At 47.7% G+C, this 18,473-nt stretch overlaps 1 protein-coding gene across 2 annotated transcripts in view; it reads left to right on the top strand.

Moving 5' to 3' along the window:
* ERN1 (endoplasmic reticulum to nucleus signaling 1) overlaps positions 1 to 18,473 on the top strand; it is a 617,499-nt gene that overhangs the window by 406,090 nt on the left and 192,936 nt on the right. For both annotated transcript variants that reach the window (XM_085617236.1, XM_085617235.1), the window contains exon 11: positions 9,001 to 9,119. In XM_085617236.1, the coding sequence (XP_085473362.1) occupies positions 9,001 to 9,119 (119 nt within the window). The remainder of the gene's footprint in view (positions 1 to 9,000; positions 9,120 to 18,473) is intronic.

The following is an 18,473-nucleotide window of genomic DNA, read 5'->3' as shown; positions in this document are numbered from 1 at the left end:
AGGTTTCTGTGTGACACCGTACGTTCACAAACACTGGGTACGTTAACAGTCACTGGGTGCCTGCTGATCCAACTTGCGCCACAGCGCTGGCTGTGTTTGGTTTTTCGTGGTATTGTTTACTCCTCAATCTGTGGTGTGAGGAAGTATAATGTCTTTATCTATGTATTATGTGTTGCTATAGTTCACACAGGTGCCGTTGCTACCTATTGTGCGTACTACTCTACTTGTATTGGCTATACTCTTCCCTTTTCTTTCTTTCTTTATTAAACAAAAAAAACACGATATAGATAGGGCAGAAACACTATGTTTTTCCTTGTTGCAGTCCCTGGGGTTTCTTACTCCAGATTATGCTTCTCTGTCTCTCTCTGTCTCTCTCTCTCTCTCTCCGTCTGTCTCTCTCCCGCCCTCTCTCTCTCTCTTTACCTCTCTCTCTCTCTCTCTCTCTCTCTCTCTCTCTCTCTCTCTCTCTCTCTCTCTCTCTCTCTCTCTCTCTCTACCTCTCTCTCTCTCTCTCTACCTCTCTCCATCTCTTCTCTCTCTCTACCTCTCTCCATCTCTTCTCTCTCTCTACCTCTCTCCATCTCTTCTCTCTCATATGAAAGCAGGCTTTCTGTTAGATGTCCGGAATCTGCGGGTACTCTTGGACCAAAATAATTCTGTGAATGGTTTGCTCAGTATGACTATCTGATGATACATTTCTGTATCTTTCTTCCGACGCAAGTGTACTGTCGATGCTGTTTCAAATGCTCTTGAATGTATGTAGTGTGGCTCTGACAGTCCACACAGTCTGCATATGTGTTTACATATTATACAGCTCGGTATTTTCTATGTATCTATATCCTTGTATATGCATGCATAGGTGAAATCTGTCTCTATGTATGCCGACTGTTGTGGATGCTCATTTTGTATGCGCTGAAGCTACCATGCTGTTTTCTTTCCATTCCCTGGGAAATGCTTTTTACAGATCCCTAGGATCTGCTTCTTGTTCTTGCCAGAAGATTATGAATTTATTTCCATTGTGTTATGGCTTTTTTTTCTGATTTTCCTTCGTCCCTTCCTTAAGGGTGAAGGATTCAGCATGTCCTGTGGTAAACTGTTTGCTTTTGTTTATTGATACTACTTTGTGCAGAGCTAATGTTCCTAGCAACAGCAATGCTTGCATTTTGCTGTTACCCCACCTGTCTTGGTCAGTCATGATTGATGACTAGTTCTCTTGTAGAACTTGGTTGGGTTCAGTCGCAGACCCTCCTCCTTTGGGGTATAACTATGGTATCTAATTCTAAGTTAATGAATCTGTGGCTAGATGTCTCTATCTGAAAGAAACACGTTAGTTAGATTCCTCACCTTAGAATATCCCCAGGCGTCAGGCTGGATCCGGAAAGATTTTTCGTCAGCAATACCCTTGCGCGTCACTAGGCGTCGTCTTTACTCTGCGTCCGTCGTCGTGATCGCCGGGATGACGTCGTCGGTGTACCTAGACGCCGCCCTCGCTCGCTGACGTCAGTTCTTCTTTTTTCCGCGCCAGACAGCGCCGATCCGGGAAGAGCATACCCATTTTTTGACTAAACTTTTTGGACTCTTTTGGTCTAATCTCGTCGACTCGACTCTGGTGCCGGTAGGATGCCTGGTTTTAAACCTTGTGACTCCTGTCACCGACTGATGTCGGTTACGGACCGGTGCCTTTACTGTCTTGGGGCCAACCACAATGCCGAGTCGTGCCTTGACTGCCGGGCCTGGACTTCGAAGGCTCCTCGAGCTCCGTCAGTCGGCTCCGCTCGTTCCAAGTCTTCGGGTAAGTCGAAGCATAGTAAGAAGTCCCAAGAGGCGACATCGCTCTTCGGGCTCCCCTCGCGGTTGCGTGACTCGGCTGAGGGTCCAGGTGGTACCACCCCTGCGGCTCTGTTGGAGCCACAGGAGCCGCGTCCGTCCCCATACCCACCAGTCCTTGGGACTGACGCGACTCCAGCGGAGATCAGTGCCTTTCTCTTGGCCATGAGGGGCCTGGCTCTGCTGTCGACGCCTGCCGGCGACGCCTGCCGGCGTGTCTTCGGGCCCCGTGGGCTCGACTGGGACGCCTAGCGAGCCGGCGGCTCCGGCGCCGTCGTCGACTCCGGTCCCGACGCCGCAGGTCCCCACAGGATCCAGGCCTGGATCCCAGTTGGTGCCGGTCGACCTCACGACCCCTCCGCCAGCGCCGACTCCGGTGCCACCCCTGGCGCCGCCTTCGGACGACGCCGTTCCCCGGTTCAGTCTCGGTCCGGGCCCGGTGCTGGTGCGGCGCCATCTGGCGCCGATGGGTGACCATTTCATCTTCCGCCCGGCTCCGATCATTCCATCTGTCTACCAGGAATCGGATGACGGTGACGACTGAGAGGGGTCTGTTGACCCTCTGGCCCGCCAGGGCCAGTTATCGCAGGTCTGGGCAGACGACCTGGGGGATGCCAGTGGCCTCGACACCTCCCCTGACACTGGCTTCATCTCTCCTCTGACCGTGGCTTCAGAGGAAGGTGCTACCTTTTCTGTGGCGCTGTGTAAGGCGGCCGAAGCCCTGGGGCTGGAGCAACCTACTGTGGCCGTGAGGACTAACCTCCTCATTCAAGTGCTCCAACTGTCAGCAATCTCCTCGGAGCCTCTGCTGCAGTTTAATGAAGCACTGATGGACGTTCTGAAGGGCACCTGGTCCAAGCCCTCGTACCTCCTGTGGACTGGAACGTGGCTCGGCGCCACCGCCCTGCACCGGGCGACCCCAGTTTTCTGTCCATGTCCCCCACGCCGAGAGCTTGGTTATCCAGGCCTCTACTTCCCAGACATCCTTCCTGTCCGCTCCCCCAGATCGGGAATCCAAGAGGCTAGAACAGTTTGGTAAGAAGCTCTTCTCCTCCTTAGTTTGAGACTGTGGTCTATTAACACCGCTTGTCTCTTGGACCGTTACTCCCACTCCCTGTGGGATACGGTGGAGGACATTCTGCCCCAGTGTCCGGAGGAGGCCCGGACACGGCTTGCCCAGGCTCTTGCCGAGGGGCGGGATGCAGCGCGTGATGCCATCCGATGTGGATTGGACACTACAGACTCGCTGGGTAGGGCAATGTCTACCTCGGTGGCGCTTCGTCGCCACGCCTGGCTGCGGTCCACGAGTTTTTCTGGGGATGTCCAGAGCGCCCTTTTTGACATGCCCTTCGATGGCAGTCGCCTTTTTGGCGTCAAAGCGGATAGTGCGCTGGAACGCTTTAAGGACTCCAGGGCTACGGCCAAGTCCTTGGGCCTCTCGGCCCGCACCTGCAAACTTCCGCTTTTCGCCCCTTTCGTGGCCAAGGAAGGTGCGCCCCCTCATGTCCGCCTAGCCACAGGCCACAAAACCAACCTTCACGCGGACGTGGACTCTGCTGGAGGTACAGGGGGACAACGTGCCGGTCCGTCCACATCTACCCCAGCAGCATCCGCCTCAAAGCCCTCCTAGTCTGTGCTTTCAGGCCCATTCCACGCCAGTGGGAGGCAGAGTTCGCCATCACCTGATCCACTGGCGTTCCATCACGTCGGACAGGTGGGTGCTGCAAATCGTCCGAAGGGGCTACTCCCTCCCCTTCGAGGCGACCCCTCCCCTTCGAGGCGACCCCTCCAGCCATGCCACCGCATGTCGGGGGATCACTTGAATCTTCTTCAAGAGGAAGTTACGGCCCTCCTGGCCATGGGGGCCATCGAGCACGTTCCTGGTCCAGAAGTAGGACGTGGTTGTTATTCCCACTACATTCTGGTTCCCAAGATGGGCAAAGGGGGCCTACGCCCTATCTTGGACCTCAGGAGCATCAACGCCTTCCTCCGGAAGGAGAGGTTCAAGATGCTCACCTTAGCTCAGGTTCTGGCTGCCCTATACCCTGGAGACTGGATGGTAGCGTTGGACTTGCAGGACGCTTATTTCCACATCCCCGTCCTGCCGGCCCAGCGGCGTTACCTGCGGTTCACGGTAGGCCACGAGCACTTTCAGTTTACAGTGCTCCCCTTCGGCCTCACCAGTGCCCCTGGCGGTGGTCGCCCCTCACCAGCGCAGATTGGGGGTTCCGGTCTTCCCCTATCTCGACGACTGGTTGTTGAAGGCGGGCTCGCCCCAGGTAGTCGTCTCCCACCCCCAGACTACGGCTGACCTCCTGCATTTGCTGGGGTTCTCCATCAATGTGCCGAAGTCGCATCTGAGTCCCTCCTAGAAGCTCCTCTTCATCGGAGCGGTTCTGGACTCGGCGCAGTTCCGGGTCTAACCCCCAGGAACAGCGGGTCCGGGAAATTCAGGCCCTCATTCGCATCTTTCTGCCTCTATCCCGGGTTTCGGTCAGGTTGGTGCTGCGGCTTCTGGGTCTGATGGCCTCCTGCATCCTGCAGGTACATCATGCCAGGTGGCGGATGCGGGCTCTGCAGTGGGACCTGAAGTTTCAGTGGGCCCAGCATCGGGGCAACCTGTCCGACCATGTCTTGATCTCGGAGGGCACTGCTCGACAGTTGCAGTGGTGGCTCACGGACCGCGATTGGGTCAGTGGCAGGTCCCTCTCCCTACCCCAACCGGAGCACGTAGTAGTGACGGATGCGTCCCTCCTAGGATGGGGGGGCCACATGGGAGAGGCGGAGATCAGAGGACTCTGGTCTCCGGCGGAGTCTCTGCTCCATATCAACCTTTTGGAGCTGAGAGCAATCCGGCTTGCACTGAAGGCATTCCTTCCCTCTGTCCGCGGAAGTGTGGTGCAGCTGTTCACGGACAACACCACCACCATGTGGTATTGCAACAAGCAGGGCTGGGTGGGGTTGTGGACTCTGTCAGGATGCTCTGCACCTCTGGACATGGCTGGAACATCAGGGCATCACCCTGGTGGTTCAACATCTGGCGGGCTCTCTGAACGCCAGAGCAGACGAACTCAGCCGCCGGTGCATGATGGATCACGAATGGCGTCTAGACTCGGACATGGCGCAAGGCCTCTTTCAGCAGTGAGGAGAGCCTTGGTTAGATCTATTCGCCACAGAAGAGAACGCGCAATGTCAGCAGTTCTGCACGTTGGAGTTTCCAAAGCGGCACTCGCTCGGAGATGCTTTTCGTCACTAGTGGAGTTGCGGTCTGTTGTATGCCTTTCCGCCTATACCACTTCTGCCCATAGTGCTGAAGAAAATCAGGCGCGACCGGGCCCAAGTTATCTTGGTGGCTCCGGATTGGGCACGAAGGTACTGGTATCCCGAGCTACACAGTCTGCTGTCGACATACCCCCCCCCCTCCCCCCCCCCCCGATACGACTGCCTCTTCGGGAGGACCTTCTGTCGCAGCAGCAGGGGACGGTCCTCCACCCGAACCTTTCCAGCCTCCACCTCCATGCGTGGAGATTGAGCGGCGACAGTTGATGCCATTTGACTTGCCTCCTGAAGTCTGTGATGTGATTCCGGCAGCCAGGCGTCCCTCCACAAAATCGGTATACGCCTGTAGGTGGAACAAATTTGTGGCATGGTGCACAGCAAAGGCTTTGGATCCCCTTTCCGCCCCTCTTTCTGAGGTTCTCCTCTTTCTTCTTTCCATGGCCCAGCAGGGCTCTGCTCTGGGCACTCTTAAAGGTTATCTTTCAGCTATCTCTGCTTTCTTACGGCTTCCTGATCAGCCTTCTCTTTTCCAATCCCCCGTTTCTCGCTTCTTCAAGGGCATTACTCGCATGTTTCCTCCTGTCCCTTTCGTAATGCGTCAGTGGGATTTGAATCTGGTCTTGACGTTTCTGATGTGCGCTCCCTTTGAGCCACTTCATAATTGTCCCCTTCGTCTCTTAATGCTTAAGACTGCTTTCCTGGTAGCCATCACCTCTGCTAGAAGGGTGAGTGAGCTCCAGGCTCTCTCTTCTAAGCCTCCTTTTCTTTCTTTCCATCCGGACAAAGTGGTTCTCAGAACTCGCCCTTCCTTTCTCCCTAAGGTGGTCACTGCCTTTCACATCGGGCAGTCTGTTACGTTGCCCACCTTCTTTCCGCCTCCGCATCCTTCGAAAGAGGAAGAGAGGCTCCACCGTCTGGACCCAAAACGAGCGCTGTCCTTTTATTTGGACTGCACCAAGCAGTTCAGGGTGGACGACCAACTCTTTGTTAGCTACGTGGGCACTAAGAAGGGGCGAGCGGTGCACAAACAAACCATCTCTCGGTGGGTCGTTTTGTGTATCAAACCTTGTTACTCCTTGGCTAAAAAGGAACCTCCTGTAGGGCTGAGGGCCCATTCCACTCGGGCCACAGCGGCGACAACCGCCCTGGGCCGGGGAGTCCCCTTGCAGGACATCTGTCAGGCAGCAACGTGGGCCTCGCTGCACACGTTTGTTAAACATTATTGCCTGGACAGCCAAGTCCGGAGAGACGGCTTCTTGGCCGTTCTTTCTCCAGGACTTTCTGGTGTGATCTTGGTTCGCAGACCCACCACCGGGGTTGGTATTGCTGGGGTATCTATTCTAAGTAGAGGAATCTAACTAATGTGTTTCTTTCAGATGAACAAGTTACTTACCTTCGGTAACGATATATCTGTAAGAAACATTAGTTAGATAGATTCCTCACCGCCCCACTCATCCTTCCCGTTCTGCGAACCGATATCTAGGGTTAAGGTCATCCCTTTCAGGGCCCTAGCATTTTTTGGCACCAGTGTCGGTCTCTTGCATGGCTCTGCGCTCCTCGCGCGGAAAGCTATGTACAAGAACTGACGTCAGCGCACGAGGGCGGCGTCTAAGTACTCCGACATCATCCCGGTGATCACAACGCCGACGACGGACGCGGAGCCACAGACGACACCTAGCGAAGCGCAAGGGTATTGCTGACGAAAAATCTTTCCGGATCCAGCCTGACGCCTGGGGATATTCTAAGGTGAGGAATCTAACTAACTAATGTTTCTTACCGATATATCGTTACTGAAGGGGTAAGTAACTTGTTCATCAGATGGACAAGTTACTTACCTTCAGTTACGATGCATCTGGTAGAGAAATAGTCTAGTTGACGATTCCTTAACACCCACCCACCCGTCCTCCCTCCTCTGCGAGGGCCTTTTCAGGTTGGATGCGTACCCACTGGTCTTTCTGACAGTGATCTCTTCCTCCATGAGTGTTTGTCGACTTAACATCATTGACCAAATCAGGAAGTCTTATTCTGTGTTACCTATTATTTTCACCAACCACTCTCGTTTTTGGGTGGTGGATTCCAATCTGCATGCACACTCTTGCACCCTGATTAGGTTAGTCTGGGGGTTGGTCATATCCTTCTCCCCTCCCCCCCCATCTTGAAGTTTATCTCCTTGGTTTGGTGCCTCTTTGACTCTTACTGTCAATAGATCATATTTAGTGCGCATTGTCGGACACTTATGTTGCAGGATTGTAGACATTTACCATGCATTCATGTCCGTTATTGTTTATCTCTTAGGAGGGTATGGTTCTTCCCTTATGCAGGTCTATTTTATGAGGCGAGTACTCTACTCTCCCCCTTCTTTCTATTTTATTATTGGCTATTTTACCTATAGTCCATTTCTGATGTTTCACATTGTGTGTTATTTCTTCTTCGTATTATTATTGTTTCAAAGATTATTTGATCTTTTTTGGCACACTGTTCCACATCCAGTTTTACACGTGGCTCCGCGTTCTGGCGCGGAAATGTTTTAGAAGTAGAAAACTGACGTCAGCGCGCCAGGAGGAGGGACTTCTATGGTTCCACTGATGTCATATCCGTGAACGACGTCTGGGCGTAGCCATGCAACGCTGTCCCCTGGCACGCAGAGGTACTGCTGGAAAAACTCTCGGATCCAGACAGGCACCTGGGGGGAAATTCTCTACCAGATAAATTGTTACTGAAGGTAAGTAACTTGTCCATCAAGGATAGCCAATCATAATGACAATTTACATAGGGAGCACCTGTACTTTGGCACTGATTAGCAGTGGCACAGTGTCCAGAGTACCTAAACCAGCAAAATCGAAATCCAGCACAAAAGTCAAAAATACAGGAGGTAGAAGCAAAAAGTCTGGGCAAACCACACCAAGGATGCCAGGTCTAACACAATTGTTAATATTTATAATTTATTTAAATTTTTCCAGAAAAAATTGTAGTGGTCTGGCAAGTCCATGACGCTTGCAAATAAAAAAAGTACACATTTATATTTGTTTGCACTGTTAGCATCATCTTATGACTGGATAGCGAGGCTGCAAATCCTTGTCTTTCTATTCCATTCTCACAAAGAGGGCTCTGCTCATTTGTAGCTATCTTAGCGCTTTATAAATAATCTAATGCCCTAGACATATGTTACATTGATGGTGCTCTAAGAAATAAGCAAACGTAGTGGTAATAAAACAAAGGTAAATCACGATTTCATATAAGCACCCCCTTGCAGTAGCCATTAAAACTGGAAAAACTAGAGCCAAGCTGATAAGATATACAGAAATACCAGGTAAACAGTCGACTGGCCCATTTCCATGCATCGTCCTATCACCCATGATTTTGAGGCTGTCTTTGAAGGTGGCATTTTAGCTGCTCACATGATAGATGGTAGCATCTCATTGTGTAAGCTGTTATCAGGATTCCACTGAGGATGCTGAATTTCAGCACAGTGTTCTATTTCTGTACTCGACATGAAAATACAGAATTTGTTATCATGGATTTGTCTGTATCCATCATATTTCTGCAGAAAGTGTGTTAAAAAATAATATCCTCTGCTAGAAATCCATGCTTTCGTGTCTCTTGCAGAATCACATACACTTCTCAGTAACATTCACAACTGTTGCTTAGAAGTTTATTTGCAGAATTCTTTCACATTGTGTGTATGATTCCATTCCATAAAGCTTCATGAAATGGTTTGGAATCTAAGATTCATTCCCTCTGTCAAATGTTTTTGTAGCAGTAAAGAGGACATCATTTAAAAAAACATCTTTGTCAGCCAGTCAGTTTTCCCTTCAGGATGATGTGGCTGTTTAGATTCGAGATAAAAACATTTGTATTAACACAACCTTTCTTTTTTTTTTAATTTCTCCTCAGGACATCATGAAATTCCCTTACCGGCATCAGCGAAAATCCTGGAGAAGTTTCCGCACAGTTTTCCAAAAAACCAAGAAAATGTGATCTCGGCCAGCTCAGAAAAGACGAGTTTCGAAGAGGTTGTAAATGATTATGAAAATGTTGTACCTAGCATGGTTGGGAATTCCTGGCAACTAATGAATAACCTTTTCTCAAACTTTGTATCTTTTTTAAACATATCTTAATGTGCTACATATGTGTGTATAATATTGATGCCCTTGATTGGTTTCCTGCTCTCTCTTCCTGGTTTATAATTCAACAGTGAGCTTTCAGAAGGAAGCATGATTAGTCTGGAGTAGAATAATACATTAGAGAAAGCTACTAATATAGGGCTTCAACCCGACAGCCTACTGATAATTCAAACATTACAAAAACATAGGTTTTTCTGCCCAAAACAAACGGTATTGTGGGCTGAGACCAATAAAATATAGAAATATTGAACCTGGCCATAGTATGAATTTAACATGTAGAGATTAGAGAGTCAAAACCAAACAATTAGGGATATATATATATATTCGAGGGATTAAGGAAAGCAAAGCAAAATCTCTGCTCAAGCAAAAGATAAAGTAATAGTTTTACTTGAAATGGGCAGAGGCACCACAATGGGCTTCCTTTTTTGCAGATGAATAACTGAAGCATAAAAACTCAACCCTTCCGAAGCCTTACCCCATGACCTAATCCAATCTAGAGTAGCTAAAAAATGTGAGAAATAATATTGTGAAAAAGAATGTAGATCAGTAAAAATGTGAGCAACTCCAGAAAGAAAGTAACAATGTTTTGTCAGAACGGATATGACCGTTTTTACTTCAACTGTCCAGAAGATGTTATCAGTTGTGTATGATGTGGGGCTGGCATTAGAAGGTGTCTTTTTAAATGAAACATATTGTCTGCAATTTCCGATTCACTAATTGCTAGGATGGTTTGTCAATGTGTTTTATGGGAATTATTTAATCACTTACCAGTTATTTACATTACTACGTGTGCTTCTCTTCTCATCAGTGCTCAGATATGAGGTGTCTGTATTACCGGACTACCTAGCCTTTGAATTTGTACATGGGACTGTGCAATGGTTTCAGGATAACCACTGTAAATCCTCTTTATGTAAAGTATACTTACATGGCAAACACAAGAAGATAATGGACGGAGTGCTGAAACTTTTCAGACACTCGCCCTCAGTCACAGATCTGGGTTGAATCCATCATCGTTCTTTAGCTCACTTCGCCACCTTAGTTCAGACCCAGCTATATAATAAATCAAAACATGACCCTGTCCCTCATGGGAACAGTCCAGCCTGAACTACCAAGCCAGGTCTTCACTGGACTAGAAACGAGCATCCTGGGACCGGTTTCGGGGTAGCACCCCTCATCAGCCAGGCTAGCTTGAATCCAGTGGCAAAGTGAGCAAGGGACCCACGTCTGGGCATACCCTGCCAACATAGGACGAACAATGCAAACACACAGAGATAATGGACGTTTAGCACCGGGAACTTTCCTGATTTATGGAAAAAGGCTTCTATTTTGACACTCCTTAAGAAACCTAACCTAGAAGCTGATAATCCAGCTAACTATCGTTCTTTCTCCAGGTTACCATTCCCAGCTAAAATAATGGAAAAATTAATTAATACACAACTGACACAGTTCATTCAGGAAAATCAACTGCTAGATCCCTCCCAATTCGGCTTTAGGGCCGAACATTGCACAAACGTAAGTCACCATTTCTCAGTTTCACAACTGTATGAGAGCTGTTAGCAACTGGATGGGTATGCATTGCCTCAAACTAATCTCGGAGAAAACGGAGGTGATACTCTTCAGTAATAATCCACAATTTTGGAGCCCAGCATACTCTCCCCGTTGCAGTCCCAAAGATTTAGGTAGAACTATTGATGACAAACTGAATTTTAATAAGCATATTAGCTCAGCTGTCTCTTCCAGTTTCAATACTTTGAGAATTATCAGGAAGATCCTTCCTTTCATTCCTTTTACTTCCAGAAAAACAGTAATCATCTTATCAATACTCATGAAGCTAGACTAATGTAATGGACTTTTTGTTAAGCTCCAAAAACAATATGTGAAAAAACTCCAAAGCGTGCAGAATGCGACTGCTAGGCTTATTCTTGATCTTCCCAAGTTATATCTGGTTTCAGCCTCCATTAAGGGACTCTACTGGCTTTCAGTGGGTAACTGCATCAAATTCAAGGCGCTATGCCTTACCTATAAGGTCTTACATGATCTAGGTCCTAGTTACCTCAAACAGTCCCTCTCCTGGTACATACACAGCAGAGACCTATGATCTAAAAACTCCCTGACAGTCTACTGCCCCAGTTTTAAGAGACTCAAATGGGGGTGCAGTTGCTTCTCCTCTGTAGCTCCAGCTCTCTGGAACAGCCTGCCTATAAATATCAAAGCAGCTCCCACATTACTGAGTTTTAGGAAACTGATAAAAACTTGGCTTTTTAACCTCTAGTCCTCTTCTACACTCTCTTATGCTGCTATTCCCAATCAGCGCCAATACAGCCATGGGTTTTCGAGTGCTTTAGAAATATATAAACATTACATAACATGGACGGAGTGCTGGAACGTTTCAGACACTCACCCCCCCAGTCACGGATCTGGGTTAAATCCATCATCGTTCTTTATCTCACTTCGCCACCCCAGTTTAGACCTTCTGACCCAATGGGACTTCCACTATGGTGCCTTTTTTAACATGGAAGACCCCTCCTCCTCTACTACTTTCTGCTGGCCCAGGGATACACTTAAAACTCCAGTATTGAAACTTTCATAGATTCACATGCTTGAATCATTCTCCGTTGTCATGATGGGAGTCCCCGGTACTTTAAAATAGTATTTGTAGTATAGTAGTATACTGATAGGTAAAGACTAAAAAAGACCTAGGCCTCTTAGTTTATTAACCTATCATAGTCTTTATTAAAAAAAGAGAGTACATTTTGCCTTAACCAATCAACATGAATCACCTTCCAGATTTTCTACTGCACTTTGTGCTAGGTAGTCTCTTCTGATCTCTACTCGGCTTTCTCGCATCTAAAGAAGATTTCTGGACTTCATCCTTCAGGAAAGTGACTTTATTTCATAAATATTTTAAGCAGATATACAGTCTACTTTTTATATCTGTTATTTTGCCACCAGTTCTGACTGAGTCATGTCAGATAAGGCAAGAAAGGCGCTCTTCAGAGGGTGTGCTACCTGTTTAAAGAAGAGGCTATATATGAAAGACCCTCATACAGAGTGCATTTACGGCATATATCCAGCCCATAAGGCGTCAGACTGAAAAATCTGTAGCACCTTCTCAAGCAAGACTATCAGAGACCGTGAAGGACAGCATCACATTTGAATTCAGAAGATTAAAACCAGATCTGATCCTGTGTCAGACTCAGAGAGTGAGCAGTCTACCGTCTCAAGAATTTCCTTCAAAAGGGAAAGGGATGTTTCGCAATCTGATTAAGAACCACATACTAAATTTGCCAAAAAATGCTCTCGGGATGTTTCCACAGAGAGCAAAAAATGGTTTCACAGAAGGGAACAGCCTTCAAAAACTGCTGCAGAGCCCAAAACCCCACCTCCAGGGCTAAAATTGAGTTTTTAAAAGCCGCCTTTAGAGCGGTCGCTGAGCTCTCTGCCATCTAAGAAGGGTTTGTCACCTCCCCCAAACGACGAGGGGATGCACCTCAGGAACATAGATATCGACCTATTTCTTTATATCCCTTTCACTGTCGACAACATCTCTATCCTCTGCCACTCAGGCCCTGATTTCGTCGACTATCTCTTTGTTATCGTCGACGAAGATTTCGTCGCTGTCCTTAAAGATGAGACCATCGACGGAGAAGTTACAGTTGACAAGAACGTCGACTGACAAATGAGAGCTGAAAAACACACCACTGTCAACGGGTAAATCGTTGTTGGGCAAGGCACCCTCGTCGACGGAGGCACCCTCGTCGACGGAGGCACCCTTGTCAACGAAGAACCCACCTTTATCGACGTCGATACAGCTGTCGACGGCAAATACCTCGTCAACAAAGACTCCTTCGCAACCAAAATCACTGTTGGGGGCAGAATCATCATCGCCTAAGGTTACTGCGGTGCCTATGGACTCTGAGATTACCTCAGAACATACTTCCTTTAGTAAGATAACACCACTTCTGCCGACACATCTTCTGGAAGAGCAAGATTCCTGAGGGTGAGGGCCCATTTGGGGATGCGTATAGTCCATTGGACTTGCATGTTAAGTGCCAAGACGAGGACGAAGAGGAGGAACCGGAATAATATGGTAAAGCTTATTATACCCAACCTGAGATGGGCCATCAACAGTATCAGCAGGACATGATCACAATGCCGTCTGCCTTGCTCTCAGATCTTCAGTTTATGTTGGAAGATTACCGCAGGCAATTCCCACCTGCAGAGCCTATGGCTGAACCTCCACCTTCAATGGGGTCACCAGTGCAACGCTCCACTCCTACAAGGTTGTAAGTTCCAAATACTCCACAGTCCATTCCTCGCCAGGAAGTAGTCTCTGCGGATGAAGAGCGGGAAGAAGGAGAACTTCTTGACAAGGGTACGGAGTGGGATAAGTATTTGATATCCTTACCTGCTTCACCAACACCACCTTCAGCAGATTCTCCACCAGAGGACATAGAAGGGTTTTATAATCTTTTGGAACGTGCAGCAAAACAATTTGCTTTGACAATGCCCTCAAAACAGTTGGACTGTTTCCTTCATGACTTCAAAGAACCGTATCGTAAGTCTGTCAGGGCTATACCAATCATCGATTACATCTGGGAAAAGGGTATTAGAATTATGAAGACTCCAGCTTCTATACCAGTGGTCCTTCCGCGCCTTGACAAAAATTCAGGCTTTGGACAATGCAGCAGCGTGTCTCACAGGACACCCAAAATCGGATTCCGTGGTCATGCAAGCTGCTCAGCGCTACTCGAAAAATCCGGTAGAACCTCTTTCAGCTCTCCCTTATAAGGATGGCAGATGCCTATATTCAATCAGCAAACATTTTTCTTCAATGTCAGCTTTGATAGTGAGCGCGGTGAATTCTCTGGCGATCTTAAGCCGTCGATTGCCAAATGTAGTCAGACATAGGGCCATACCTGGACCTACTACCAGAGGATGCTAAGGAAGAGGCATAAAAGATCCTCCATGAGGGTTTAAGTGCGTCCAATGAAATCATAAATTCTGCCAGGGAGGTCGCCATCACAGGTTTCAGGCAGTTGGCAGGGGCAGCAGTTCTTACACGACAAGGATGGCTCAAAGCCATCTCATTCCGCCCAGAGTAAGATCTTAGACCTTCCGTATCATGGAGACAATCTTTTTAGGAGTCGGGTGGAGGAAGCCCTTAAAACCATATAGGCGGATACTGCCAAGTCTTTGGAGATGCTGCAGCTCAGGAAAAACTCCTTTTCGAGAATCCAGAGAAAGAGGACAGCTCTCTTGGGGGGGGGGGGGTTCAGCTATACCAATACATGGCATACTCATCGAATAATCGAACTTAACGTTCCCGAATTCCAACAAAGACAACCTCCTCAGACCTCCTATGTCAGATCGAACAGGGGAAAATCAACAAGGGCAAGTAAAGAGATTGGCCGTCGAAAATGATAAGGTACAGGCTCCGGCTCCAACTCCTCCACCGCATTCTCCTCAATCTCTCCCATCAAAAACCGCGTATCTTGCAGGCAAGATTACAAACCACCTTCGCCAATGGGAAAGCATTACTGCAGACCGGTGGGTACTTAGCCTTGTGCAATTCGGACATACACTGGAGTTTATCCAAAAAGCTCCAGTAATCCCTCCACAACCCCACAAAGCCATGCTTCAAAAAGGAGCAGTAGAGAAGGTACCAGTCTCCCACAGGGGCAAGGGTTTCTACTCCTGTTTCTTCTTAATCAGAAAGAAGCTAAGGCAGTGGCGACCAATTTTAGACCTCAGAAACTTCAACATCTACCTGAAAAAACAATTTAAGATGATCACATTGCAGGTTCTGAAGCGCCTAGATTCATGACCTCATTAGTCCTCCAAGATGCTTATTTCCAAATACCCATTCACCCAAGGCACAGGAAATACCTGAGGTTTTTAGTTGCCGGACACCATTTTCAATTCAGGGTGCTCCCCTTCGTTCTCAAATTTGCGCCCATAATTTTTACGAAGTGCCTTGCTCCGGTTGCAGAATTTCTCAGACAGCATCAACATCAAGTCTTCCGATATCTGGACGACTAGCTGATAAAGGCACCTTCCAAATCGGCAGCGCAAGAGTCTACAAAGACCTGCACTGCTCTCTTCCGGCTGCTGGGTCTCACTCTCAGTTAACAAAAATCCAGGCAGAACACATCGCAAACGATTGTCTTACTGGAGGCCAAGTTAGACTCCGTGTGCTTATCCCACAGAGGAACGGCAACACCGGCTTCTCATGCTCACAAAATCCATCAGAAGAAAAGTCTCTTAAGGTCTGACTGTACAAGTCTCCCTTGGGAAGGATGTCATCGTGCATACCAGTGATCCCATTCTGTCTCCTCAAAATGCGACCCATGCAGGAGAAACTGGACAAGCGGTGGGCACAGTCCAAAGGCTCTTTCGACGACATAATCAAGATTACTCCACGCATGATAAAGGCATTGGAGTGGTGGGAAGACAAAACCCATCTGTCAGCAGGACTATCTGCCGGTCTCATAACAGCACCCTTTGTGATTACCACAGATGTGTCACTGGATTGATCGGGAGCACATCTCCAAGAGCTTAAAGTGAGCGGCAATTGACATCAGACTCAAAGTCAATCCCATATAAATCTATTGGAACTAAGAGTGGTACATCTAGCCCTCCAAGCTTTTCTTCCCAGGATAAAGCCCTCATCAGTGCACGTCTGTATGGACAATACCACAACGATGCACTATTTAAACAAACCGGGAGGCACAAGATCTTGCCAGCTTTCCAGGGAAGCACAGAAGTTGTGGGAATGGGCTATGATTCACAGAATCTGCCTCCGAGCAGAACTTGTTCTAGGACGACAAAACATGATTGCGGACACACTCAGCCGACTCACAACATCGTGCCACAAGTAGGACTTGCACCAGCAAACCCTGCTCGGCATCTTCCTACGCTGGGGCACCCCAGAATAGGACTTATTCGCAACTCCCCAGAACCGCAAATGCTGGTACTATGCAAGTTGGCATCCCCAATGGGGGTCATGGGGGAATGCCTTTTCAATTGCATGACTCTGCATCTTTGCTTACACTTTTTCTCCCATTCCCCTTCTTCCAAGAGTACTGAGGAAGGTGAAGACCGTACCATGCTGACTGATCCTCATCGCTCCAGCATGGCCACGTCAACACTGGTACACAGAGCTGCTTCTTCTAGCCCAGGTGCCGCACTTCCGACTTCCAGTGTTTCCCAGTCTTCCGACAATGAACTAGGGGCAGATCCTACACCGGGACCCCAGGAACCTCCACTTATCGGCATGGTTCCTGAATTCAATGAGTTCCAGCACTTAAACATTTCCGGGGAATGTCGAGATATCTTGGCTAGAGCCAGGGCGGACAGTCCCAACAGGATGCACCGTCTCAAATGAAAGCGTTTCTGCATCTGGTGCCATCAAGCAGGTATACATCCACTGTCCTCCTCTCCACTGCAGGTCTTACCTTACCTGTTACCATTAGTGAAAGCAGGTTTGGCGCACAGCTCGACATATTTCCTGTTATAGAAGATCACTGCACTCTCCACCTTTGTGGTCATCTAGAATAATAAAAGTTCCTCAAAGGACTGTTTCGTGTTTTTCCTCCTAGAGGGCCTCCACCTCCGGCCTGGCAGTTGAACACTGTTCTTTCACAATTGATAAAATCTCCTTTCGAACCAATTCACAAAGCAGAAATCAAGTTGGTTTTACTTCTTGCCCTGACCTCAGCCAGACAGATTAGCAAGATTCAGACTTTTGTTACAGAGTAACCCTTTTGCAATTCGACTCCGCAAAATTCCAAAGTTCATGCCTTAAGTTCCATCGGATTTGCACCTTAATGAGCATGTGGTATTAAAGACTTAATTCCTGAATCCATCGTCTTCTGCTGAAAAGGCTCTTCATTCGTTGGATGTCAGGCGCTGCCTAGTTTTATCTGCAAAAGACACAAGCTTTTCGCAAGACTTCGCAACTATTTGTCACATACAGGACTCCAAGAAACGGTTTCCCGCTCTCCAAACAGAGTATCTCTAGATGGATCTCAAGTGCAATTCAATATTGCCACTTCAAAGCAGGTCGACCACTGTCTTCGAGAGTTAGAGCCCATTCCACGAGGGCTGTGTCTAAATCTACAGCTTTATTTGCGGGAATGTCATTTCCAGAAATTTGCCGTGCAGCAACGTGAAAGAACAGACACATGTTAAATTATTTACTTTGTTTAACGCTTAAAGGAATTTCTTCCTTAATTGTTATTGATATTATTTATTATTCTTGTCATTGTCTGGTAATTACTTGCAGGTCTTATTAATGTTTATTCCTGTTAAGCTGGTCAAAGCTATGGTAAATGTGCTACTCATCTGCTTGCTATTCTGTTTCAAACATGTGAATCTATGAAAGTTCCAGTGCTAGAGTAAGAAAAACGTTATTTACCTATAAACTATTGTTCTCCAGTATTGGAAGCTTTCATAGATTCACATGCGACCTACCCTTCTCCCCGGGGGAAGCTCACCTTTGTCTATCTCAGCATATTAACTTTAGCACTAGTGCTTGAAAATCTGAGGTACTGAGCTTCTCTCTGGAGGGTTCTAGAAGGTGATTGATGCTGATTGGTTAAGGCAAAATTTGGTCTCTTTTTTTTCAATAGTGACTATGATAGGTCAATAAACTAAGAGGCATATTCCTTTTTTAGTCTTTACCCATCAGTCTACTACTATACTACTACTTCTTCTATTTTAAAGTACCGGGGACTCCCATTGAACATGTGAATCTATGAAAGCTTCCAATACTGGAGAACTGCAGTTACAGGTGAGTAACTTATTTCCTATCTCGGGGAATGAGACTGTTGTGGTAGTTGTAAGAAGTCTTATTTGAACGCTTGGATAGTTTCCAAAACCTAAGGGTCCCGAGTAATTAGTTCACAGGTTTGGGAAAAAACCTGGGGCGTGACCCCCTACCTTTTCCTGGGCAGAGGAGAAAGGTTGAATGTTTGTACACCCTGTTAAAATTGCTTGCACTTTGTCCACGGCCTCAGAAGCCTCTTGATCGGGTACCTTGTCCACGTTGTTCGTAGAAGGATGGAGCCGCTTCTGGTTAGAAGTCCCTACTGGAGCCTCTTTGTATGAAATATGGCCTGTATAAAGCACGGCCTGCAGAAAGTCGCCTTCTTCCGACCCGTCCAAAAACACTCTGGTTAAAGACTCTTCGTGTTAGATTGGGCCTTATCTGGTGCGGTAAAAGTAGCCACGTATTTACCC

Source organism: Triturus cristatus, chromosome 7 (assembly GCF_964204655.1).
Source record: "Triturus cristatus chromosome 7, aTriCri1.1, whole genome shotgun sequence".
NCBI classification, from domain to species: domain Eukaryota; kingdom Metazoa; phylum Chordata; class Amphibia; order Caudata; family Salamandridae; genus Triturus; species Triturus cristatus.
This window is presented reverse-complemented; position numbering and strand designations above follow the sequence as displayed.